Source organism: Sphaeramia orbicularis, chromosome 22 (genome assembly GCF_902148855.1).
Source record: "Sphaeramia orbicularis chromosome 22, fSphaOr1.1, whole genome shotgun sequence".
In the NCBI taxonomy this organism is placed as follows: Eukaryota; Metazoa; Chordata; class Actinopteri; order Kurtiformes; family Apogonidae; genus Sphaeramia; species Sphaeramia orbicularis.
The window spans coordinates 54,812,529-54,840,309 of NC_043978.1; the positions used below are offsets into that span (position 1 = coordinate 54,812,529).

General features: G+C 39.3%; 1 protein-coding gene across 6 annotated transcripts in view; it reads left to right on the forward strand.

The window, feature by feature from the left end:
• The window catches only part of dtnbb (dystrobrevin, beta b), an 86,533-nt gene that overhangs the window by 30,849 nt on the left and 27,903 nt on the right, over positions 1-27,781 (forward strand). For 4 of the 6 annotated variants that reach the window (XM_030126009.1, XM_030126005.1, XM_030126007.1 and 1 more), the window contains 3 exons: positions 1,452-1,576; positions 14,006-14,080; positions 27,683-27,773. In XM_030126009.1, the coding sequence (XP_029981869.1) occupies positions 1,452-1,576; positions 14,006-14,080; positions 27,683-27,773 (291 nt within the window). The remainder of the gene's footprint in view (positions 1-1,451; positions 1,577-14,005; positions 14,081-27,682; positions 27,774-27,781) is intronic. The other 2 variants (XM_030126008.1, XM_030126010.1) reach the window with 2 other exon arrangements.

Genomic DNA, 27,781 nt, shown 5'->3' on the forward strand with positions numbered 1-27,781 from the left:
GTGAAGAGTGTGGAGATTTTTCAAACTAAATGAGGGTGATCAGAGTAAGGCTGACTGACAGTACCGTTCAGACACAGATACAGACGCAGCCTTCTGTCCGTCCTCTGCGTACATTCATCTGTTTTCCAGCTGATGGAGGATGAGTACCCAGACAGAGAATACCAGCGGGAGTACGGAGCGGTGCGGACCGCCGCCAGTGGAAGTGAAAATGAAACTTATGACAAATACCACGAAGAAGAGGAAAGTTTTATGAAGAAGAAAGTCAGTAATACCAAACCTGTAGACGACAGAGGGAACACTACTGTGATACTAATGTTAGTGTTTTCTCTGTAAGGTTTAAAAGTTTAGCTTCAGCAGGAAGAGAAAAGACAGATGAGTGACAGGTTTGGTTTTCACTTCCGCTGGCGGCGGTCCGCACCGCTCCGTACTCCCGCTGGTATTCTGTGTCTGGGTACTCATCCTCCATCAGCTGGAAAACAGATGGAATGTACTCAGATTACAGACAGAAGGCTGCGTCTGTATCTGTCTGTGTCTGAACGGTACTGTCAGTCAGCCTTACTTTGATCATTTCTTTGGTTCAGTCTCCACACTCTTCACACTCACACACATTATTCCTCCTCCTCGTACCTGCTGCACTGAACTGGGAATGTCACACGGACAGAAGTGGGATCGGTGCATTTGTATCGGATATCTTTTACGAGTACGAGTACGAGTACACACACTGAGTATTGGAGCTGATGCCTGATACTGGTATCGGTATCGGTGCATCCCTACAATGCGGTCAAGTCAAATCATGCGGCTGTGAAAGAGAAGATGGGATCGGCTTTTGGACAGACAGTTAGTCGACTGTTTTAGCGCTAACATATCGGCTCATTCATGAGTTCCAGGGGAGAGCTGGAATTCAATCACATTATTTTTTCATGCCCACAAATGAATAAAAACACTCAGGAAAAAAATCTTGATTAAGGTTCTCATAATTCATGCATGAAAGGGTTAATCACCTGCAGATTCTGGATTGCAGTTTCATACTAATTTTGCTTATTAAAACTGGCCATATTGTTTTATTTTACTGCAAAGTCTTCAAGAACTTCTTATGATAAATTCTGTATATATCTGCCTTCAGTTATGTGCTGAAAGCTTGCAAGTTGTAAGAATAATCTCTATTGTCCATGCAATATAATTCAGATGGCACAAAATGGGAAAATTGCATTGCATGGCAGCTTTAGGATAGAGGGGATAACAGAATGTGAAGTAGGAGATTCACATATTTACTGAATAAGCACGCACTACTGCTGAGCCACAGTTTTGACACAGTAAACAAGCTGTTGACCCAGTTATGTAAATGACTTTTGAATCAGCTTAGAACTGTTTTTACCATTCCAAAAATCATGACAGAGGTAGATACCGCACACAAGGTGACATATATTCTGTTTGTCCTGCCCTCTTCACAGAAGTCTCCGGCTAAAAAGCTGAGCCATGCCATCAGTAAATCCCTAGGCTGCGTCCCGATCGGTGAGCCACCGCATCCTGTGTTCCCAGAGCAGGCCGAGAGACCGCAGGAACTCACCCACACTGTGTAAGTGCCTGTCATTATACATTTGTTGCCACTATTTGAGTCATTAATGAGAGAAGCCCAACTGATGTGTTGATGAACAGCGCAGTAAGGTGCCAGTGTGTTCATGATCTATAGTCTGTTCCATCATGCAACAGCCTCCATCTTTCCATTTCGCTGTCACTCCATGACTGATTGAGTGCCTTCTTGCAAAGATGACAAAGTCCTGATTATTTGCTAATGTGGAAAAGCTGATACGGAGCACAGGTTCTGCTGCCGCCGCCGCCAATAACAACGCAGTCCTCCTCATCAGTCCTTTGGCAATGAAACACGGACGGACGCTATAAATCTCATGCACACACTGCAAAAAAAATCCTCTTGTTTTTACGGAAAAAAACTGGCAGCTGTGGTTTCCAGAACAGTACTGTAAAAAACGCATCCAACTGTAAACATATTTACAGAGTAACATGTAGATTGAACAGTTTAAACATGTAGATTTAACAGTTTAAACATGTAGATTTAACAGTTTAAACATGTAGATTGAACAGTTTAAACATGTAGATTTAACATTTTAAACACATAGATTGAACAGTTTAAACATGTAGATTTAACAGTTTAAACATGTAGATTTAACAGTTTAAACATGTAGATTTAACAGTTTAAACATGTAGATTTAACAGTTTAAACATGTAGATTTAACAGTTTAAACATGTAGATTTAACATTTTAAACACATAGATTTAACAGTTTAAACATGTAGATTGAACAGTTTAAACATGTAGATTTAACAGTTTAAACATGTAGATTTAACATTTTAAACACATAGATTTAACAGTTTAAACATGTAGATTGAACAGTTTAAACATGTAGATTGAACAGTTTAAACATGTAGATTTAACAGTGGATTTAAATGGTAAATGTTCTGCACTTCTTTAGCTCATTTTCTCCTCCTTCATGGTGTCCACAGCTCTTTCCAAATCCACCAGGTCCAACTGGGACCAGTTTAGGGTTCAGTGTCTTCCATGGACACTTGGACATATGGACAGTCAGAGCCAGGATTGGAACCACCAACCCTTTGGTTATTGGACGAGCCACTCTACCAACTCTACCAACCCATTCATTTACTAATTTAAAATGGTACATTATTAAATGTTTACTTTTTTATAACTTATATATATAAATATAAATATAAATATAAATATATATATATATATATATATATATATATATATATATATATAAATATAAAAGCAAATATGCCGTTATTTCAACATTATGGTCTTTGCAGTTTCAACGGCACCACGTTGCTTTTCAATGTACAGTTTTATTTCCTAAAAACAATAGAAATCCATCGTTTCTACATCCAAATCGGTTTTGTTCACATACTCTTCCTGTAAAAACTACAGCTATATTTGATTTAATCGTTAACACAAAAATCTTTTCAAAAAACAACTTTGCATTGTATTATCACTTAGTTTTTTTATGTTGCAATTTTACAATTTTTTGGTGTTAATTCTACAGTCGTTTTTTACAGTGCAGGCTTTGAGACTCGTGGAAGTCATTCTAGGAAATGCATTATATTCCGCCGCTGTTTTAAACCCTGCACACTCATTTACATTTCAATTGAAAAACTGTAGGAATTCTATAATCAATCCCACTGCTGAGATACATTCACAGCACACATGGCATTTTTTCTCCACAGCTACACGTAAACTGCTTTGGCCTTCACCAAGACAAAATCTAATAATGCTCCAGATTAAAAAAGTGATTTATGGTTGTGCTTGTTCGTGGCATCAATAGGATCGCAAGGAATTCTCGGAACTTTCCCATTTGAGTTTTCACCATTTCTCATATGGCACATTTCACAACAAAATCCTGCTTCATATTCCAGTCACAACCATACATCATCTCTGTATATGCTTTTGCTCCTGGCAAGTGTCACAGAGTAATTGATAGTGAGCTACATCACGGAGGACAAAATAACTCAGCGAATGAAAAAAAAAAAAAAAAAAATAGACACAACGTAAATACATCAACACCATTTCCTGTTTTACTGTGATAGATACCATCATTTCTGAATCAGCGCTCGCATCAAGGCTTTTACCCACTGGCGGGAGGGAATCTTTTCTGCATTGTACCCAAACTTATGCATTTAAGATGAAGTTTTGCATTTGAATAAATTTGCAGTTTATCACAGCACGGAGAATCAACTGTCAACCCGGATGTTTTCCTCTAAACTGAGAGATGATGTGATTGGATTAGCCCTCACAGTATAGGCTGGTGTAGCATGAAATCCCATCATGAAAGTAGATTAATATTGATTAGAATAAAATTTGTGGATGAACAATTTTGGATTCATATCTCCAGTGCCCTCAGCAAGCAGTAATCCGTGTCGTCTTTTATTATGTCGATTATTTCAGATGATGGAGGCTAGAATAGTGTATTCTGTCATCGTCATTGCACTTGGAGCTCAGGAGTTTTTAGCACAAAGGCTTTTCTTTGTATTTTGCCATGAACTAAAAATAGATGGCGTGCATGTGATTTTGCTGCCATTACACACACTGAGTGACAGTGTTTAGCTTGAATGCTGTGAAAACACAAAAAAAAAAAAAAACAGCTAAGATGGGAAAGAGCTGTTGTTTGATTATGCAGAAAACAGGGTTTTAATAGTTTTGGATTTTTCATTCTAGTTTAGTTTTATTTAGTTTTGACTTTTTTTCCCCTGTAATTCAGTTAGTTTTAATTTGTTTTTAGAGCAGGTTTGCTAGTTTTTATTAGTTTTCTTTTTTTTCTAAATGCTAAGTTTTAGTTTAGTTTCAGTATTAGCTTTAGTTTTTTCATATCTTTTATCTTCTTTGCCGTTGTATTCAAAGAAATCCCAGACAGGACTGTGCTACTTTCTCCCAACCAAGGTTATTATCGTTAATGAAAACTAATGAAATGATAAAACTAAAATTGAAAAAACATTTTGTTAACTGAAATAAATAAAAACTCAAATTAAAAGAAAAAAAAATAACTAACTGAAACTGTATTGTGTGTTTGCAAAACTAACTAAAACGTATAAAAATTATGGATAAAATTCCCTTTGTTTTCATCTTCGTCAATGTTGATATATATATATATATATATATATATATATATATATATACACTGTTTATATATAGACTTTCAAGCTCTCTAAAATTGTTTTGAGTACATATTCAAGGTCTTATGTACTAAGACTTAAATGGACAAAGTGTATTCTCTTGCTCTCACAGATGGCATTTGAAGGTTGGTGGCACATCATGTATGTACGTGTGTGTTCACTGACTTTAAGGATAATGGATGTGACTGTTTGACCCCTGAGACTTGTCTTGTATGTCACTCTGTCTCTATTGTTATGTCTGATGCAACAATGGTTAGAAAGAAAGAAAGAAAGAAAGAAAGAAAGCCGTTTTGGTTCCTGAAGTTAATTGTGTTTTTGTGTGCTGATGAAGTAAAAGCCGTTCTTCACCCGTGAAATGAAAAGATGTTTTGAAACCTGCCACCCTGTTCAAATGTGTCTCAATCACTGGCTGCTGTTGTCAGTGAGACTTCAAACTAAACACTCCTTTTTGTGTGTGCATATCTTTAAACTGAAGACCAGGTTTTATTGGCAAATGTATTTCCAAAGAATATGTGATGGATGTTTTTGTACAAACAGCAAATACCCAGGTTTTTTTTTAGATTGGAATATGACACATCATTGAAAATTACTAAAATTAAAGAAATAGTTTGGTATTTTGGGGAGCACTGCTTTACTTCCTTGTCAACATTTAATAATAACAATAATATTAGAGTCTGTACACTGTCTGCAAAAGTGTGAAGTTTGAATATAGTCATTTCTAGGGCTGGTGAAAAAGAAAAAGAAGAAAATAAGCATGGAAAATATGTGTTTTCATACTATTGCTTCTATTCATGTCTCTAAAAAGAAAATTGCCTGTAACTATTTTTATTGTAAAAGCAGGTTGTAGTTTTTGGCAGCCAGTGAAGGGAAGCCAGAATCATGATCATGAGATTTTATGCCGTGTTTCCACTACGTGGAACCGGCTCGGCTCGGCTCGGCTCAGCTCGGTTTTCCTGGAGACCGTTTCCATTCCAGGATACTACTGACTCTACAGTACCTGGTCGTCATAGCGATGTGGCGTGTTATTTCTGTGTCGTCTGCTCAGAGAGTTGCTGAAAACTCGCTTGTTGACTGTTGTCTCATCTGAATTTTTACGTCGGCCACCAAAGACTGAATCTGCTGGACCGACCGTGGTGCAGTTTTGGGCTGTTCTCATGTGGGTTAATGTACCGCTGTATTTACTGTCCACTTGTGCATCTGTTTTCTGTAAAAGGGCAGGTCACAGAGAAAACTGTCTGACTAATCAGTGGTCTACAGTGTTTACACGTCACCTTTTAGTATCTGGTCCCCGGTCCTGGAACCTCGGCGGAGGTGATACCATAAAACTAGTACTAGGTACCAGATTCCAGGTCCTTTTTCATAATGGAAACGCAAAAAGACCGAGCCAAGTCGAGTCGAGCCGATACCACACTGTGGAAACGGGGCATAAGTCACTCAGATAATTGCAGTTAAAAATCTATACACATCAAATACTAATGTTAGGTTGTGAGCCAGCAGTGTTTGCCAGTTCAACTGGACTGAGTGGAAATTGCAAAAACAAAGCTGTTTTACAAACCCAAGCATACGAAATAAACAAACTGGGAGAAAATATAGATAAGATTTTATTTCACTAGCATCATAACTTTACTTTTTTAGAAAAGAAAATGGAAACAGCGTCTAGTCTTCTAGTCTTCAACTCTTCTATTTTGCCACTAATGATGCAAACGATATCATTACTATTCAATTAAGAGCACATTTTGATTTGAAATACTGGCGATAGGAAGTTGTATTTTCACACATTTTGGGTAATGACAGCTAACAGAGAGCTTATACTGGCAAGTTAATAGAGATGGAAATGCAATTCTTTTTCTTCCAACTTGTTTTTTCCTTTAAATGTGTTCTGCTCAAATTATTACATGTGATTATGTGTGCATTCCCTCCATAGGGCGCAAAAAAAACCAAACAAAACTAACTTAAAGATGTCTTGAAGATGGCGGTACAATAACCAGTGGGTGACATCCCAGTGCAGTGAACCTACGAGTGCACCATCGCACCAGTAACTCTCTTTCCAAGCCTCGGCTCTTGAGAATTTTTGTCTCAGTAGGAGTGGAAGTTTACGGTACGAGTGCAGGTGCAGCCTCCGCAGGCTCACTTCACCTTCAGGAGCACCAGCGTTCAGATGGAAGAGGAGTTTGGGAAATTCTCTGTGACGGAGCAGTCGTGCCCCTCACCACGCCCCCCCCCACCCCCTCACCCCCCCACACGCCAACACCTGCCAAACCATGAACAGGCTCACGTTTTCACTGGGCTCCAAACTTAGTGGTCATGACATCAACAGCGGACTTTGACCCTTTCCCACATTTCAGTGTGACCGAGGGCGCACACTCAGCACAGTGGCCGTCCCCATACGCATACACATACATTCACATTTGACTTACTGTTTGAGTACATGCAGCGACGGTAGCCGAATGTAGATGCAAAACAGAATGAGTGTGACTTGAGGACAGTGTTGTGGAAGAGGCTATCTGTACGAGTGAATTACAAGTGTTGGCAAAGTGGCAAGAGGTTTTTGATTTGGTTGAAGAACATCATCCAGACAAATCAAGTTCCCGTCGTGCAGCTGCAGTTTTAATGACGATGGTCCGGCACATTTTCAGAACATTTTAAGAAGCAGAACAAAGAAGATTTTTATGGATAGGTTTTTAATGAAATGACCTGCAAGTGCAGACAGTGAAAGTGAGGCCACAAATGAAGTGGAGAGAGAGAAAATGACAGAAATTCTTCTGACGTTTTGGGAGAGTCGTCCTCCTCCTTTTCTCTGCTCCACCTTCTTTCTTCCTTCTCAGATATTATCTCATAGGATTGTCTTAAAGGTAAATAAGTTAATAAAACCAGTTTATTTGTTTTGAAAAGTGTTATTTTCTCTCTAACTGCACTTTTTTTAAAGCCTTAAAAAGGATTTTAGGGTGGTTTTGGCCAGCTGGAACAGATTAATTGTATTTTAATTAATTTCAGTAGGGAAAATTGATTCGTAAAATGAGTAATTCGCAAAACATGCACAGTCATGGAACAAATTAGATTCGTACTGCAAGGTTCCACTTCACCTCCATCCACTTTTCATGTACAGTTTTTTTTTTTTTTTAAGAAAACCTGCATTTCGTTAAAACCACTGCCAGTTTTGCTTCAGTGACCTAGCCTTGCATTAAAAAAATCGGACCAATGGCCCTGTACCTTAGCGGCCAAATTCAAAGCTTTGGGAAATGTATCCAGATCCATTTCTTCTCCCCCAGTTCTGTGTATTTATTCTATTACAGAAATAGTCCATGTTTTGGTCATATTCCAATCAGATCTGTAAAAAATTCAAATTCACACTTAATATCATTGATACTGATTTATTGGATCAATCCACTTCCATCAATCCATCCATTATCTTCCGCTTTATCCGGGGCCGGATCGCGGGGGTAACAGTCTAAGCAGGGATGCCCAGACTGCCCCCTCCCCAGACACCTCCTCCAATCCACTTCCTATCTCTTATAATGGGAACATTTTTCAAAGTGGCAGCAAATCCAGGATCAGATCTGGATCCAAATAATTTCAATACCTTGTGTTGGCATCATCATACAGAAGCTGTATACCAAGTTTGAAGTCAGTCGGAATTGTAGTTTTGGAGAAGGAGACGATTGAAAGTTTTGTAACGGACGACAGACGCTGCCGCCGGACACTGCATGACGACAATAGCTAACTGCCCATCGGCCGATAAGGTAAACAAAAAGGGACCAACCTTGTGTCTCAAGAAAATAAACTCTGCCTGCCAGCACCTCTGAAGTCAAATTAACATTTCATATTATTTGTTTGATCTGCACAAAACTAAATGTCTAGAATGTTAACTGTTATTTAGTCCGACCTGGTCAGGCAGTGGTGACTGGGTGGCTTTGAACAGAACATCAGCTGTGTCCATGTTAGCTAGTCTTTATGCAACGGTGCAGTCATTTCTACTGGTGTCCAACTTGTTTTTCAGAAACATGCACAAAACTGGCATCAAACTGAAGGCTCAGTGTGTAAGATTTAGGGCATTTTTGGAGGATAATATTCATAGTGATGATTTTCTGATTAGCTTTGATTAGCACTCATACTGCTAGTTGTCAGTAAATTTTACACAATAAACTTTAACTCTTAACAGCAGCCAATTAACCCTTTCATGCACAGTGGTCACTCCAGTGGACAGTTCTTCTCCAGCTGTTCTGTTGTTTGTTCATGGCTTTTGTTGTTTTAGTTCCAGATCAGCCAACACAGTGGAGCTTATGCACCATCCCATACACTGACATTCACACAGTTATTGTAACTTTGCTGCTCTTGATAAACCTGAGCTGCACTAACATGTTTTAGTGTAAATCAATTGCTAATTGTTATTAGACTGTAATTAACAGTTTTCTGAAACAAATTTATTTATTTATTTATTGCAGATCCTCTGAGACCCAGCAATGCATTTTGTCCTCTGTAGGGGACAAAAGTTTGACAATTTAACTTAAAAAATACTGTCCATTGCAAAGGACATTCCATTAAAAAAAAATCAATCAGTAAATAAAAATAATTTTTAAAATGTATCTGAAAAAACTGTTGTATTATGCAGTTTCCAATCAAGACAATTTTTTAATGTAAAAAAGCTACAATTGTGAATTTCCTGGGTCTCAGGAGGATATTATCTCCATGAAATGAGTAATAACTAGTATTAGAGTATGAAAAAAATGTGAGAAAACATATGATTAGCACTCATTAAAAATGTTTTTATGTCATAGTTTTCACACAGTATATCACTTTCTGATGATGAGTTTTAAATACATGTTTCTTTGCTTCAAAAATTAAACATATGGTGTCCAGCTGAGTGGACATTTTTGTAACTCCACGAAAAATAGGTTCATAAAAAAAAAAAAAAAAATCAATTGCATTGCTTTTTTCATGCCTAAAGAGGAATACAAACACTCAAGAAAAAAATATTGACTAAGGTTCTCATAATTCATGCATGAAAGGGTTAAACATAATTCCCCAAATGCTGAAGTGTCCCTTTAAGTAAACGACATACTCACTTCTGTGGTCCTGAGCCATTAGGAAGAAGAACCCCAGCATTTGTTAATGGTCGATTTCAGAGTAATTGTTAGTAAAGTAATTATGTGCCCACCATTCCCTTGTTGATTTCCTTGCTGGCTCCAGAAATCTTCCCTCAGACTGGATCCCCTTCGATAATTAGTCACAGAAAAATTGTCAAGCTGCCAATTTTATTCTGCTGTGACTTATGAGACATAACAGAAGAGAGAGACAAATATACAGAAACTAGTGCAGCTACTTGCCAATCTGATGTGTGTGTGGAGGTGTTATTTCATGTTGCAGACTGGGAGGCATCCATCAGCATGGTGTTTGTGTGAGGCTGACAAAGCACTGGGAGTGAGTAATAATGGCAGAATCAGGGTAGAGCGTCGAGTTTGATCAAAACTCCCAAATCGAACAGACACGACTCTCCCACTTGTCCGATCCCTCGCATCATCTGCAAACAGAGTTGTAGCTATTCTGATACTGTTTTGAAATATTTACTGGCATCTAAAAGCAAAGACTACCAGTGCGGCTGAGCTGTGATTATTTTTTTTTTCTTTCCACTCAAACTGTCAGCAAGATTCTTGGGGATTTGTGTTTTGGAGAGGAGTTATAGTTTTGGGATGTACAGTCTGTCTCGGGGAAACTTTAAATCTATGCTTCTTACCTCCAGACTTAGCACCGCATCTGCCAAAATACTTTAAGCGTTGCAATAGAGTTGAAAATAGGCATCTTACCGTACTTTGCATTAATGTGGAGTACACACCATAAAGTCTCAGTGCCGTGTTTAATATTTAGCAACCAATTTCCCCTTTCTGTATAATCCCCAGAAATCCCTCAACATTTAAAAAAACCCTCCCTGTCTCTCATACATCTTTTTTATTGTTTCTCCAGGTTAGTACAAGTTCCATCAATTGTCATTAAAATGGAAACAACGGGCATATAAGTCACTTTTCTGTGTGCATGATCCACTGGGTTTTCATAGCCAAGGTACTGCTCACAGCCTTGCAGGGAAACAGGAGCTGTTGCCAGCAGGGAGGATGCTTCATGTTTGCATATTATTTTTAGCCGACTGAGGGCCGATTGAAGGCAGCCGAGTATCAGCCGTTGTCAGAAATAAGCGGGCACGCTTGAAACAAAATGAAGCACCATCAGAGCCCAACTTAATTTCCCCTGTACCCCTGCCAACTGCAAGCAGAGGGTGGGAGGCGGTATTGTCATTCGCCACACGCAGGTAGCACGAGGCTTAGCGCATTGCAGGCTTTGATCTCTTAGTGCCTAAATGTTAAGTCAGTTCACTCCTATTTGACCTCTGAGTCAGAGGCTGAAAGACGAGGCTGCGTGTCCTTTTTTTTTTTTATTGGTTTATTTCAAGTATGGATATGATACAAGCTTCTTGATTATTACTATTTGACTTCTTTGCGCAATATAATATAGAAATGAAAATTCAAGGAAGCATAAAATAATGATACACGCAAAAAGAAAAAGAAAAAAAGTCGTTTTCAAAAAGGAGTGGAAGAAGCAGAGCTTATCAGCTCTGACCCCTTTGTCTAAACCTACAATATGTATATATATATACATACACACATATATACACACACATACATACACATATACATATACACACACACATACACATATATATACATGCACACACACACATTTATAAATATATACACACACACATACACACACATACATATACATACATACATGTACACATGCATATACACATCCACATATATCATATATATATATATATATATATATATATATATATATATATATATATATATATACACATATATATATATATATATATATATATATATATATATATATATATACATATATATACACACACACGCATACATACACATACATATACATGTACATACATACACATATATGCATATACACACATATACATACCCATGCACATACACTTACATATACATGTACAAATTCATATATACACTGTTCCATACATGCACATACACTGTATTCCCATAGGCTTCTCTGCCTCTAATCCCTATGCCATATCAATGAGTAAAGGAAAATAGTCAGTAATGATAATTATCAATAACTGCTAAACCAAATATTTATCTTTTATCGATATTCCTTCCTTCAGTGAACTAACAGGCTGCAGATGAGAATGGACTCTACTTAGAATGAATGGAAATGCTCCAAAGAGCAGTGTCAAAATAAAATACTTCAGCTCTAAGGCTGTTTGAAAAAGATGCTATTTCTTTATTGTACCTGGCTGTTCCATCTGAGTTATATTTATGTACTAAAAAAGACCTGATGATTATTTATAGCAGGATAGCTGTGAAGAGCTTGACTTATGTAACTTATTCAAGGTGCGAGGAAGAGTTAAAGATATGTAAATGCAATTATGGAGCGGACTGGAGAGGCTATTGAAGAGGTTATTTCATCTCCTCCAGAGAAGAGAGCAGAATGGAGATTTTATAAGAGGATGCAGTCGGGGTATTTTGAGTAAATGGCATTTTCCTAATTTTCAGTGCGTGTGTATGTGTGTGTGCGTTAAAAGAGAGGTGCAAAGATGGGTCTGGAGCAGAGAGCTTCAGAGCGAGACAGAGCGAGAGAGAGAGAGAATCTACGTCGTCATTAAGTCATGTGACCGCTGAGTTTCCTTGGAGACAGCAGCAGTGTAGTACATTGAGATGCTCGCCTGCTCAGTTGAGGGCAGATTAGGCATCTGGCAACAGCAGCAGCGGCAGCAGGAGCAGGAGAAGCAGCAGCACTTGGATGTATTTTGCCAGCCAGGCAGGTGCTTTCTCTCCTCACAGAGGTAAGGGACGCCTCGTGTTCTTGTTGTCCGTCCCAGAGCTCACTTTTCAGTGTCGATTGCCTGAATAGATGGAGCATTAAACGACAGATAAACATATTTCACATGATTCAGACAGAGATGAGGAGACAGTGAGTGGAGGCTTGACCCGGTCAGATCAGATGTCCATGAATTCCTTGTGGTTTTTTAGTGACTTTTCATGTTATGACCTAATAGATAATCAGCAGTATGTCTTTTTAAAGAACAGGGCAAAATCTCTGAGAAAAGTAATTCAAGAAATATGTAATGTGGTTTGTAAACAAATAACCACTGCACTAAAAAAAACTGTGCAGTTTCCCTCGCTCTGATTTCTGTTTTTGTTTAGAAGACAGCTTTGGGCACAAAAACAAACAAAAAAAAGAAGTGCCCCAGTGCTTTATGCTGGTAAAAATATTCTGTGGATATAAATAGTTGCATTTGGCCACAAAATGCTGATTGGACAAATAAGCATAATGGGACACAAAGCTGTGCAGCGTGTTGCCTTTTATGTGATAATGAGTGCTTTAAATAAAACAGTCACTCAGTGTAGAATCAAGGCAGATAAGTACAGAGAGAAGTGAAGATGGAGCAGATGAAATGATAGAAACATGAAACTGAATGCCTTATGGTGAGTGTTTGTTATTTTAAGACGATTAAACTGTGAAGCTCAGAGTACCTTGACACGCACAGACTGACATTTTGATCTGCTTTAATGAGACGCCATGGTTCAGGTCTGTGCTCAAGCAGAGCACATGTGATTCAGCCACCAGATGGACCCCATCGCTTTGTTTACTCTGGCAAATTACCTCCCACAATGTCACCTTTCCTTGCTTTTTCACAAACTTCCAGTTTAATTAGATTTCTTGTCTGCTGTTGTTGTGCTTTGCTCATGTTAATTAGATTTAAGCTAATTGCCCTAAAAACATCTAAATTCCAGCTCCCCTAAAAAAAGTCAATTATTGTGAAACAGTTTGAAGTGTACTCCAGTACAACATGTTGCCTGTTTAGTGCACAGCATCTAGTCCAGTAGTTTAAAAAAATCACTTTTTTCAGGAAACAAAAAAAACATTTAGTTTTATTCTAGTATGGTCTTTGTTAGAGATATCCAAGCATATTCTACTGTTCTCAGACTCTCTTTCTATATTATGTGTTAACAGTATCATCCTTGTTCTCACCATTTAATGTGAAAACTCAGAATCTAAAAATTTGCAGATAGGAGGTTTTGTTTTTTGGCAATCGATTATAATCGTCCTGGTGGCCCCCCCTTATTCTATTTTGTACAGTGTGATTAAATTGAAGTCAAGATCACTGATTCATTATTATTAATAAAATGCAAATGCCCTCTACTCCGTTCCCTGGTGACAAGCACCATAGACCTCTGCAGCGTAGCATTAAAGACCTCTAATCTTGTCTTTTAGTCAGCCGAAACCAGTGGCCAACAACATGAACGACACAATGCTCATGTCCTCTGGGGCACCCACTCCTACCAAAAGGTAAGCAGGCATTATCACACAGTGTCTTTCTGACGGCCTGATCCCAGTCCAGGGTACCAGAAAGGGTGCACAGATAAATAAAAAATAATACTGCTCTATCCAAAAATCAGACAGGCCATTTGATTTGTCTGATATTTCTCTTTTAAAGTCCAAAATCTGTGTGTATTCTGGTGTCTCCTATAACTGTGTCAGGCTTGTACCCCTGTCAGATCACACATTCTTGGCTGTACGGACACTCCAGCCTAACAGCCTCCATATTTAATGCCTACACACATATACAAATGTTTCAGACCTCAGCAGAATCATGCATTGTTTCTTGCATAGATGTGGTGTCCAAAGCATGCCTGCTGAAAAATTCCATATATTGACAGAAACAGTCAAATCAGAGCCACATATTTAGAATGTGGTGTACGGACACTACTGGTGTACGGACTCTAGCAGATGTGAATGGAAATGTGTCTGAGCACATGGTGGCATCTGTGTTCCATCTGGAACTAAGTCTTCCTGGTACAGGAGGACACAAACATGTGGAACCAGTGAGAACAGTAGATCTGTAAGGCATAGAGTCCAGATTAGTGATGGAAGTATATTGGTGTACGGACACTCCAGGAATTTGGGTGAACAACGCACCATTGAAAACATGCGCTTCCACGTAAACATCCGTTTGACACATTGTTCCCAAATGTTGTGCAGCATACCAGGGAGCAGAGCCACATCTGTCTAGTTGTGCAGATTTAGTCCTAATAATACTGAAAGAACAGGTTCCCATTCTATGATTCCAATTAAAGGGCTGGAAAAGAAGGGGTTAACAACAAAATGGTGGATTGTCTTAATACTGAAAAGAAGAATTGATAATCAAACAGCTGTTCAACAAAAAGGATCAATAAATGAAAAGCAATGTGATGTGTGTATTTGGAATAAAAACGACACAGGAGTTGAGTAGGAATTATTTATTGTGTTCCAAACATTATGGACAATCATTTTGCTCTCTTATAACAATCAAATTGTGCCCATGTTTTCACGCTCATTGGGTCGACATTTGATCAGTTTTGATCCAGTTTTCTTCAAATTTGGAGGATTGACAGATCTAGTAATAAGATGGACAAAGAAACATTTTGGGAATGGTTTTGGAGGATCTGTTTGAAATACTGATGAATAACTGATGCAAATATACATGTACACCTTGATTGTGATCAGGCCGATAAGCCTATTATAACCAGCTGTATTTTGAGTTATTAAATGGAGCTTGAATTTTATTTTTCTTTTATATAAATGTAGAAATTTCCACCAAAAAGTTATTTTTTAAAAAAGACAAAAATTGATGTATAAAAATGTCATAAAAAGTAGGAAATGAAAATTTCCAGTTAGGCTTTAGGTTGGTTAATCTCACCTCCCTAGCCTCAAACAGTACTAAGAATACCAGACATTTTTTGGTGCTCAGTAGAAACTAGACAGGCCCGTTTCTACAAGACTTTTCACTCACTGCTGACATACTCTTGACCTTTGGCTTGTAAATATGAATCTCTTGTTATAATTACCCCCACACTGGCCCGCCTGCTCCTACATGAAGGATCTATGATCTATCGCCATTTGATCAGTTGTTATCCAGTTTTCTTCAAATTTGGAGGATTGACAGATCTAGTAATAAGATGGACAAAGAAACATTTTGGGAATGGTTTTGGGGGGATCTGTGTGCAATAGTGATTAATAACTGATGCAAATATACTGTACTTGTGCTCCTTGATTGTGATCAGGCTGTGAAGATATTAGTGCACAGAACTAGGCTCACATTTTCTCGTTCTTACCTCTAATATGTTCTGTAAAGAGGATAAAAGGTCACGTTTAACATGTAAAATAAGTTCTTGGAATCACACAGGATTCAGTTGGTCTCTGAAATAACAAGACCAGTGCAAATCTCACTACAGATGTTATTTGTTCCCTCACACTTAACACACATTTTTGCATCCTAGCAGCATGCCCTTGTGAGTGTATTTTTAGAGGAAAATTTGTTACGCTGTCATGAGGAATATATGTGCACTCCTACTTAATGGGCTGATTTGACAAATAGATGATGATAGAATTGGAGCCTTATCGTGTAAGCGGATAGTCAGCGAGGGCCCCATGAAACAAGTCTAATTGTCCTATCATTTCAGCCCCTCTCAGTTAAAGGCCACCTCTATTATTATTTATACACAGTGATAATGAACCATTGTGGTTATGAATTTGATCACGGACAGAGTTCTGTAAGAGAGAAGTGATGTGCCTGCGTTCTGTCCTGCAGGTCGGTTCTTGGACAGTTGAATTTTTTTTGCATATAGCATCACTGTTGCTGCTTGCCAGTGATGTGTTTTTGCCTGATTGAGCTGCTTGGGGACTAAGGATGCGTTATAAAAGAGAAGGCATAAATACTAAACTACTGAACCATTACAAAATTCCCATTTGATGGAAATCCAGACATTTGCTGTGGTGTTTGGCTTGAATGAAGTTTGTGGATGTTTTTTTCTGCTTTAGCTCTCCCAAACTGAGTGACATGTCCAGTGTGTAAGATTTAGTGGGGATAAAAGGGGATGTAGTTCTGTTGTGTTTTACTGTCGAGCCAGCAGGTCCCAGTTCACCTCGTTCTAGATACCTAACTGCTATTTTTCTGTGGTAGCTCACAATGGATTTGCTCTTTTTATTTTGTTTAAGTTTCATTTATGCCACCTGGTATTGTTAAAGGTCCTGCACAGAGAATTGGTTTAAAGTGGATTGCAGCGACACCTTCAGCCAGAATGTTGAATGGTTTCGGGGGTATCTTTTTGCAATATTGATTAATAACGGATTGCAAATATACTTCTTCACCTTGATTGTGATCAGGCCGTGAACAAGTTGCCAGATTCAGGCAGCTGGAGGTCAACACACAAACACTGTATGACATGTTCACAGAGCCAGCAGTGTCATTCAGATAGAGTTTGTAGTAACAGCCATTAACAGGGGTATTTCTGTTCATATAAGATTTTTTAATATTTATGTGTTTTTGAGGCATTTTTCCTCAAAGTATCCTTCTCCCATTTCCCATTTTTGCTCAGCGTTGCTAAGAATGGATATTAGATTAAGTTTCTTGCTGAGATGAACATTTTGAGCTGGGCAGGGATTCTCTCTGAAGGCTGATTGGATCCAGAATGGAGCAGGTTTGAGGGAAGCTGACAGGTATAGGGATGCTGAAGGCTGGAAGTGATGCCCTGTGGAGGTCAGTGGACAGACATGACGTGTTAGATAGTCAGGCAGCACTCTCTCCTCTGAGAGTTTGTTTCACTGTGGCAGTAATGTAGAAGCCTGATAACCTTTGTCTTGACATTTTGCTCTGTGAGTCAGAGCTGCTTTGGAAAGATGTCATGCACTGAGGATGCTGTTGCCTGGAGGGGCCAGAACAACTACAAAGCTGCCATATTTAGGGCAGAAATTGCGTGTTAAGCCACCGTGATGCTTCTAAAATAGGCTGTGTTGAGGATCAGTATATTAGGTGTTGAATGAGGAGAGAGGAGCAGGTTTCTGTCAGGTTGGATTTGTTTTGGACAGGAGTTAAGGCTGGGTGATAAAGGACATTTTCCATAATGATTCTGATTCCTGTGCTTCGTTACAGGTTCATCAACCAGAATTTTTCTGTGCAAATTTTCCATTTTCCTAACATAACTCGATATTGTGGCACAGATCTTAGGAGGTGCAGGGGGTCAGGTTTATTCCCAAATAAAAACATGAAACGAGCAGAGGACTTTTATTTACAACCCACAGACGTAACAATGGGTTTTCTAATTTAGAATTATGCTCTCCTGCAAACACCGGGTATGGTTACATGTTTTTTTAAATCCGATTTATTTTTCCAGAAAAAATTAATCTGGAACTAAAGTACTTTCTCTTCTGTTTACATGGAAATGTTAAACCCGAATAAAGGTTTACATGAGAAACGTTTATTGGGTTCTGGCAGCCCTTCTGTTAGCTTAGCTTAGCCCTTCTGTTAGCTTAGCCCTTCTGTTAGCTTAGCTTAGCCCTTCTGTTAGCTTAGCTTAGCATAGTCACTGCATTTCCATGGTCACACGTTGCCAGTTTTTTAAAGGTGATTTGTCGTCTTTTGTCAGTGATTTTGTCAAATCCGATTCTCTCTAATTATTTCTTTAGATCTGCGACTTACTGCACTCATACGATCTTGGGACTGTTGTGTTGACGGAAGTTGGAAAATCTTTTTGTTGAAGGGATGCATGCGCTAAATTAGCTTTTCTTAGCATTTTAGCTTTGCATTAGTTTTTATTTCCCAGATTTTCTTCCTGCAGTGAGTCACATGACCATGATCTGAGCCTCAGTTTGTGATCATATTGACCCCAGCGGACTAAAGGAATGATTAGGGAGAACTGAATCGACCCAAATCACTCCTAAAATACTACAAATCACCTCTAAAAGCCTGGCTACGTCTGACCAGAGGAATGAAGCCATTATGCTAAGCTAGGCTAAGCTAAGCTAACGTTAGGGCTGCAGTTCAAACTGTTTGTCCCACTTGTGGAACTCATTAGTTCAGGACAAATGAATGAATCCAAAGCCAGTGTTGAACTGTTCCTTCAGGGTTTTCCAGGCTGGTAGATCCCATCAGAATATTCCACTGGAACGCTTTGGGAAGACTAGACTGCAGTGCAGATTCTTCCACCAGCGCAGAATGTGTGCGTCATCGCCACAGGACAAGACACTGAGCATGTGCAGAATGGAAGGAATAAAGTCCAAACGGAATAAAGGGTTAGAACAGTAGATCTGTAAGGCATAGAGTCCAGATTAGTGATGGAAGTATATTGGTGTACGGACACTCCAGGAATTTGGGTGAACAACGCACCATTGAAAACATGCGCTTCCACGTAAACATCCGTTTGACACATTGTTCCAAATGTTGTGCAGCATACCAGGGAGCAGAGCCACATCTGTCTAGTTGTGCATATTTAGTCCTAATAATACTGAAAGAACAGGTTCCCATTCTATTATTCCAATTAAAGGGCTGGAAAAGAAGGGGTTAACAACAAAATGGTGGATTGTCTTAATACTGAAAAGAAGAATTGATAATCAAACAGCTGTTCAACAAAAAGGATCAATAAATGAAAAGCAATGTGATGTGTGTATTTGGAATAAAAAAGACACAGGAGTTGAGTAGGAATTATTTATTGTGTTCCAAAACATTATGGACAATCATTTTGCTCTCTTATAACAATCAAATTGTGCCCATGTTTTCACGCTCATTGGGTCGACATTTGATCAGTTTTGATCCGATTTTCTTCAAATTTGGAGGATTGACAGATCTAGTAATAAGATGAACAAAGAAACATTTTGGGAATGGTTTTGGGGGGATCTGTTTGAAATACTGATGAATAACTGATGCAAATATACATGTACACCTTGATTGTGATCAGGCCGATAAGCCTATTATAACCAGCTGTATTTTGAGTTATTAAATGGAGCTTGAATGTTATTTTTCTTTTATATAAATGTAGAAATTTCCACCAAAAAAAAGATTTTTAAAAAAGACAGAAATTGATGTATACAAATGTCATAAAAAGTAGGAAATGAATATTTGTGGTTAGGCTTTAGGTTGGTTAATCTCACCTCCCTAGCCTCAAACAGTACTAAGAATACCAGACATTTTTTGGTGCTCAGTAGAAACTAGACAGGCCCGTTTCTACAAGACTTTTCACTCACTGCTGACATACTCTTGACCTTTGGCTTGTAAATATGAATCTCTTGTTATAATTATCCCCACACTGGCCCGCCTGCTCCTACATGAAGGATCTATGAGTCAAAGATGTCCCTGCTGAATAATGCAAAGCACCCTGTGGCTGCAGTTCAACAGCCCCTGACCTGGAAAGCACCAACACAACTCTCCTTGATTGTTGATCCTTTATACAACACACAGGATAGTGAGCTCACATTAAGATGTCAGTGCATATTAGAGTGCATCATGTTTGATAAAATAGTGCTTCCAGCCTCCATCATGGTCTGTTCTATAGAGGGTCTGCATGTGATGTCACCGCGAGTGGAAGTCACTGTGGTTCCGCCCACTGAGTGGCAAAATGAGGGAGATGAGTGACAGCTGACACCAAACAGGATCCACAGATCTAGGTTTGGTTTCCTGGATTTGTGGATCCATCTCCTTCTCTTTTCTTTGTCTTTCGGTGTCTGTAAAACGATAGCTCCCACTGCTTTAAGAACCTGAAAATACAATCAGTCACTTCAACTTCAAGTAGCCATCATTAAGATGAGATTGATACGGAGCTAATTAATGTTAGTTAATCACTCTCACCTCTGATAATGAAGAATTGCTTGTCATTCACCAAACAGTAGCAGCAGCAAATAACCATCCAGTCCAAAGTCCACTGAACCATCAGTTTCCTGCACTTGGCTCATGCAGCGGTGGCAGCAGAAGGCTGTTCGTCCACAGGTAGCCTATAGCCTGTTGAATGGAAACATGCAGAAGTGAAGCTCTTGCAGGGATTTTGCTGTTGAGTGACTGAAATGCTGTGATGAGGGCTGTGTATGAATCCTAAGTATCTTTATTTTAATCCCTCTGAGGGGTGATCTAAGTATTTATGACCTGACAGAGTGTTGGCCGTCACGTGGAATCAGTTTTTTGCCTCTGGGTCTTCATGTTGTCATGTGACTAAAAACTAGGCTTTAATGCCTCAAATGAAACTATTATAATAAATATTTTAACAATAGTCCTTTTAAAAGTTATTAACATCCTGTTTAATAAATGATATTAACTTCCTGTAAAATGAATTATTATTTTGCACTATTACTATAGTGTAGTAGATTACACTATACTATTATTCAAATGAATGAGTCCAAGCTAATTAACAAAACTGAACAAAATGAGTTATTTCAAAGGGTGTCATTTGACTGACGGTTTTTATCTTCTATAATTCACATCAGTGGAATATAGTTAAATGAAGTTGAATGAATTATTATTTTTTATTTCATGTACCAGATAATAATAATAATTCTTTGTGAATCTAATTCTTTGTAAAAAGAAAAAAAGCCATTAGTCAGATCCACAAAGACCGGCCAAAAGGAAATAAGTGACAGGCAGTTGGTATCATCTAACCATATTTATGTAAAAACTTTTTGAAGGATATTGACATCAGAGCTGTTCAACTGTTAAACAGTCCTCTTAAGACTGCTGTACACATGCACTCACATCCATCTCCTTTTTTTTTTGGTCAAAAAACTATTGCAAAATAATAGCCAGTGGTTAGGATTAGGATTAGGGGTTAAGGTTAGAGGGTTAGGGTTAGGGGGGTTAGGGTTAGGGTTAGCCAGTGTTGGAAGGTTGTTGTTGTTTTTTTTTATTCCCAGTTAAACATGTAAATATTAATGTATTTTTAGGTACTTCATCAAAGTAATGTAACTTCCTGATATTATTATTTGAAGTACTTTTTAAGTGTCTGAAATGTCCTGAAAACATCAATATATATCAGGAAGTGTAGTCAATACTGTCTACAGTAATGTTAGAACCTTTCTGTCATTTCAGAAAATAACTATTGAATGAATGAATGAATGAATGAATGTTTTATTATTGTGTCTCACATACAGACATGCCCAGCCCTTCCACGGGTTTATAAGACACCAAAAATACAAACCAAAGATCAAATACCAGACGACAGACACAAGAGATATGAACAAAACAAAGTACTGACCTATTTAAACAAACACATCTGCTGCTTTTTCCAGGCTTTAGAACTAAATAGTGCTAATTTAAACACATTTGAACTAAACAACCATTTCATCTGGTCATCATCAGTTGCTCTAGAACAGATCAGGATTTCGGATAAACATGTCATCAAACACAGAGGCTCTCAGTTTATCATATAGACGACAATACAAAAGAAAATGGGATTCATTTTCCACTTCCTTCAAATCACACAGTCCACAAAGTCTGTTTTCTTCTGGGGTTTGTTTGAGTCTCCCAGTTTCTAAAGCCAAGGGAAGGATTCCTGTACGCAGCTGAGCAGTTAGGGACCTTTGGTTCCTGGTCCAGTTTGCGCTGACGTAAAACTGTTTTCTGTGTGTTTTTTAGTTGAATGTATGTCTGCAGCTTCGGTTTAGTCTGGATCCCATTCACCCATTAAAAGCAGACATTAGGTTAGCTCTGATCTTGTTAATGCTACATGAAAGGTTGTTGGGAAATATATATTGAAGTTGTGCTTCTGCAAAGACAGCTCTGACTATTTTAGATGTATGGTACTCCAGCTTCTTTCCACCGTCCACAGACATGCACCTTAATAGGTTCACTGGTAAATGTACATCTCCCATAGGTGTGAATGTGACAGTGAATAGCTGTTCATCTGCATATGTCAGTCCTGTGATGAACTGGCGACATTTCCAGGGTGTACCACGCCTTCACCCGTTCATACCTGGGGTAGGCTCCAGCAGCCCTGCAACCCTGGAAAGGACTAAGCCATTCAGAAAAATGGATTAATGATTTTTTTTAACTGTGTACATTCAAGAGAACCAAGAGAAACACTGTTCAAAATCTGACATCAGTGGGGCCTGTCTAATCAGTGGGGCCTGTCTAATCAGTGGGGCCCTGTTCAGACCTGGCATCAGCAAACGTCCACAAATGTGTCTCAGGTAGTCACTTCTCATATCTCACTCATATGTACCCTAAAACGAGGTGCACACTGCCATTACCTCCACCAAGGAGGTTATGTTTTTGCCGGCGTTGGTTTCAGAGGTGATTTGTCAGACTGTAATGGAAGCTCGGCTTCCCCTAAAATGACTCCCATTAAATGCTCAAATCTGTTCAGTTGTTTTCATTTCATTGACTCCAAATGTGTTGGAACACGTTCATCTCTCAGACCAGTTGGTTCAGAATCAGTTTGATCCCAGATCAGTGGACTGGATGTTGTTCACTTCTCCTCCATTCCCGTGTCTGTGTTTTCTCCTCCATCTCTGCTCAGTGCATTTGTCCGTAGACGCTCAGCGTCCATGCACTTCAATGGGACTGAGTGGAACTGCTGGAAACTGACTCTAAACTGGACGCTAATTGGATAAATGACACCATGTTGTCCCGCCCCCGGACGCTCAGCGTCTCAGGTGGTGAATGGAGCTGTGGGCGGAGCTCGGCCGGGCTGGACACCAGGCGTCCGCATGCCGATTGGAGGATAAGTCAAAAGGCTGAATCCCGTTTGATTGACAGCTGCTTTCAGATCTGCTCCTTCACTGACACAGTTCAGTTTAATACCGTCACACATTCTGCTGGGAAATCACACAAACCAAATGAACTGTTCATTTCTTGCACCTTAAATAAAACACACTCATTGTACTTCCTTGTTTCAATTTAACATAATTTCAATGTTTTTTGTTTACTTGGTACGATAAGGTCACTGAGCATTTTCTGAAAAAGGAACGGAGAACGAATTTATGTTTAAAGAACTTGACAATTTTTTTGATGTAAACCGACAATGAGCTTCCCCTGTCTGAAAGACCAGCAGCCGACACTGGTTGGTCTGTCTGTCTGTTTGTCTGTCTGTCTGTTTGTCTGTCTGTCTGTCTGTCTGTTTGTCTGTCTGTCTGTCTGTCTGTCTGTCTGTTTGTCTGTCTGTCTGTTTGTCTGTCTGTCTGTCTGTCTGTTTGTCTGTCTGTTGTCTGTTGTCTGTCTGTTGTCTGTTGTCTGTCTTGTCTGTTTGTCTGTCTGTCTGTCTGTCTGTCTGTCTGTCTGTCTGTCTGTCTGTCTGTCTGTCGTTGTCTGTCTGTTGGCTGTCTGTTGTCTGTCTGTCCTGTCTGTTTGTCTGTTTGTCTGTCTGTCTGTCTGTCTGTCTGTGTTTGTCTGTCTTTCTGTCTGTCTGTCTGTTTGTCTGTCTGTCTGTCTGTTCGGTTTGTCTGTCTGTCTGTCTGTCGTCTGTCTGTCTGTCTGTCTGTTTGTCTGTTTGTCTGTCTGTCTGTCTGTTTGTCTGTTGTCTGTCTGTCTGTTTGTCTGTCTGTCTGTCTGTCGTTTGTGTTGTCTGTTTGTCTGTCTGGTCGGTCTGTTTGTCTGTCTGTCTGTCTGTCTGTCTGTCTGTTTGTCTGTGTTGTCTTTGTCTGTCGTTGTCTGTCTGTCTGTCTGTTGTCTGTCTGTTTGTCTGTCTGTCTGTCTGTCTGTCTGTCTGTTTGTCTGTCTGTCTGTCTGTCTGTTTGTCTGTTTGTCTGTCTGTCTGTCTGTCTGTCTGTTTGTCTGTCTGTCTGTCTGTTTGTCTGTCTGTCTGTCTATCTGTTTGTCTGTCTGTCTGTTTGTCTGTCTGTCTGTCTGTCTATCTGTCTGTCTGTTTGTCTGTCTGTCTGTTTGTTTGTCTGTCTGTTTGTCTGTCTGTTTGTTTGTCTGTCTGTCTGTCTGTTTGTCTGTCTGTCTGTCTGTCTGTTTGTCTGTCTGTTTGTTTGTCTGTCTGTCTGTTTGTTTGTCTGTCTGTCTGTCTGTCTGTCTGTTTGTCTGTCTGTCTGTTTGTCTGTCTGTCTGTTTGTCTGTCTGTCTGTCTGTCTGTTTGTCTGTCTGTCTGTCTGTCTGTTTGTCTGTCTGTCTGTTTGTCTGTCTGTCTGTTTGTTTGTCTGTCTGTCTGTCTGTTTGTCTGTCTGTCTGTCTGTCTGTCTGTCTGTCTGTGTGCAAGATAACTCAAAAAGTTATGGATGGATTTGGATGAAAATTTCAGGAAATGTTGATACTGGCGCAAGGAACAAATGATTAAATGTTGGTGGTGATCGGGGGTGGGGGGGCCCACGGGGGGGCCCCACTGATCAGCCTCGGTGGAGGTCTGCGCTCTCCGAGTGCTTCTAGTTTCACATTGAACCCATTTCTAATCTTTCTTTGCAAATTGAATTCATGGCTGACGGACAGACAGACAGATCTGTGTTCTTTATGTTGCACTGTATTTGTTTGGGAGCCTTTGGAGATCCATACCGTCTACAAATCTAGCAAAAGCTACAGACTATGATATGCTATTTATACACATTTTACTGAAAAGATTTTCAGATGTAACCCCTACGTAATCTAAGTAATAACCATGATTTAGTTTTCCCACAGATATTTGGTAGTTTGATGGCGATACGCTGTAATGAGTTCGTCCCTAACACTGCTGATAGCTGACACATCAAAGTCTTGACATTTAACATGGATCTGTTCGATCATGGCTGATGCCAGTCCTGATACATGCAGCGGATCTGTCCACTACAGATCCGCTGCATGTATCTCTAAGAATAAGAATATTTAAGTAGATATTGTTAAAATTCCGCATTAGAATTGTGAGACTTTGTTGGACGCTTCAAGAACGGAGCTTTAAAGCTACATGTTATGATTATTCCTTCTTTTCAGTGAAGCTATTCAACTGAAATCCGTCACTACAAATAAATAATATATTCTCTGTGAAGTCATTGTGAGATGTACTCTAAATATAGCAACCAGGAACTAATAAACATTTTATCTCCTCTATGCGCAGAGTCTATCATGATCCATCAACTGTTTCCTCAGTTCAGACCAGAGGGAGACAGTGTGTGTTTCAGTAAAAAGGAAAAAAAAAAATGCTGATTTCTTCTTGTGGAACCAAATAAAAGTACCTGGGAATGGTGCCAATCCAGGGGGGCTGGAAGGCAGTTCTTTGTCCAAAACCTGGCAGAGACCGTCAGGTCATGCCAGGAAACTCCCTGATGAAGCAAAGCAGGAACAGCTTCTATACCGATAGCCTGAAGAGAAACATGTAGACATGCACGGCCAGCCCGAGCAGACTCTGAGAGGTCAGCCTAGTCCTGTGCCAACCCGAACAACTCCCTGATGTGTCTTCATGTATTACTTTAATCCTACACAAAACCTCAGGCCCTGTCTGTGCTTCAGCCTGAGGATGAGAGTGTCAATTATTTACAAAGTGTCCCATTTAACTAGGCAATTCTAGGCAGTCTTGAAATACTGTTTTCACATACTTTGATGTGTTGGTACAAGGATTTGACTTTTTCTTAGTATAAATTAAGTGATTTTTCTCAAGCCAGGTGACTCTACCGTGAAATAAGTTGAATGATCCTTTGAGTATTTGAAGGTATCATCAGTGTGAGTAAGAAAACTTTTTTTTTTTTTTATTTATCTTTTTTTGAGCAATGTAACAGTACATACAAAGGAGCAGAACTACAGTGCATTCATTGTACATTGCCTTTTATATCATTTTCCCCCCATGCCCACACTAACCCCACGGCCCTCCGAGAAGGGGCAACGGCAGAAACAAGAACACCATAACATAGTCTGTGAGCTGCAGAAAATCAAATAAGTACAAGCAGTATCAAATCTGTGATGTACAAGAATGTTAACTGAGCTAATGGAAATGGAAGAAAATAACAATAAATAAATAAATAAATAAACATTTTTAAAAAAATTAAAAGTCATAGCTTGTAGATGCCTGTGCTCACTTTAAAATATTAGACATTGCATAGATGTATCAAATGTGACAATAATTGGTAGACAGAACAAATTACGACAAAGAACAACAACAACTAAACAATAATAAAATAGAGTAGGGTGGAGGTGTGAGAGATCAATCTGAAGGCAGCGTTTGTAAAGATTGAAAGTAATCTAAAAAAGATTGCCATTTATTAAAATATTTAGTTGAGGAGCCTTGTAGTGAGAGAAAAAACATAACATCCTTAAGCCAAAATGAAATAGACAGGGGTTTAGGAAACTTCCACAAAAATAAGATACGTCGTCTCGCAAGGAGGGATGTCAAAGCTGTTCTATCAGACTGTATTTGGTTCAAACAGGAGTCAACAGGGAGCCCAAATATCACTATAAAAGGACACGTATTGATATTTTTCCCCAGAGTATTAGTCGTGATCATAAAGTAATCACCCCAAAATTTCAGTAACATAGGACAGAAAAAGAACATATGGGTTAAGAAAACCCTCTAAAACAAATGAGATAGGGGTAGGAGCAGCTAAAATTATCACACTGGCAGCTTTTCTCTCTGCTTTGTGACAGATAAGATTTGAATAGAAGTTTTGCGGTGTGTTTGATGCCTGGGTAGTGAAGTGCTGTGGAAAGCGTGGTTGTTGATGCAGTGAGTCCAACACCAGATTGGGTTTTATGCTCTTAATCATCACTCACTCTTCAGTTGGAGTTAGACGGCTGTCCTGTCTGAGGCTGAGTGCCCACGACTATTTCAGCGCTCCTTCATCGCAAAAACCACCTGCTGAAAAGGAGCAACATATGTCCTGTCATCTGTCCATGCCATATGCCACGCCCATGATGCTTTAAAGTCTCACGCCTGTTTGACTTTTCCAGTTGGTGATGAAACGGCCAGAATGGGCGCTGGCATGGGCACAGATGCATCTGGCATACTGCATCCTCTCTTATCCGTCTCTGTACATTCTTATGACCAGTTACCACAGACAAATACTTTTACACTTCACAAACTACTACTTATGTAAGAGCTTTTGACATTGGGTTATGTGTGTGTGTGTGTGTGTGTGCGTGTGTGTGTGTGTGTGTGTGTGTGTGTGTGTGTGTGTGTGTGTATGTGTGTGTGTGTGTGTGTGTGTGTGTGTGTGTGTGTGTGTGTGTGAATCATCTCCCTGTCTTTGACTTTTCAGTGTCTTGGAGAGTCCCAGCCGACTAGATGAAGAGCATCGCCTCATTGCTCGCTACGCTGCCCGCCTAGCAGCCGAGGCAGGTAACTCCACGGTGAGTGG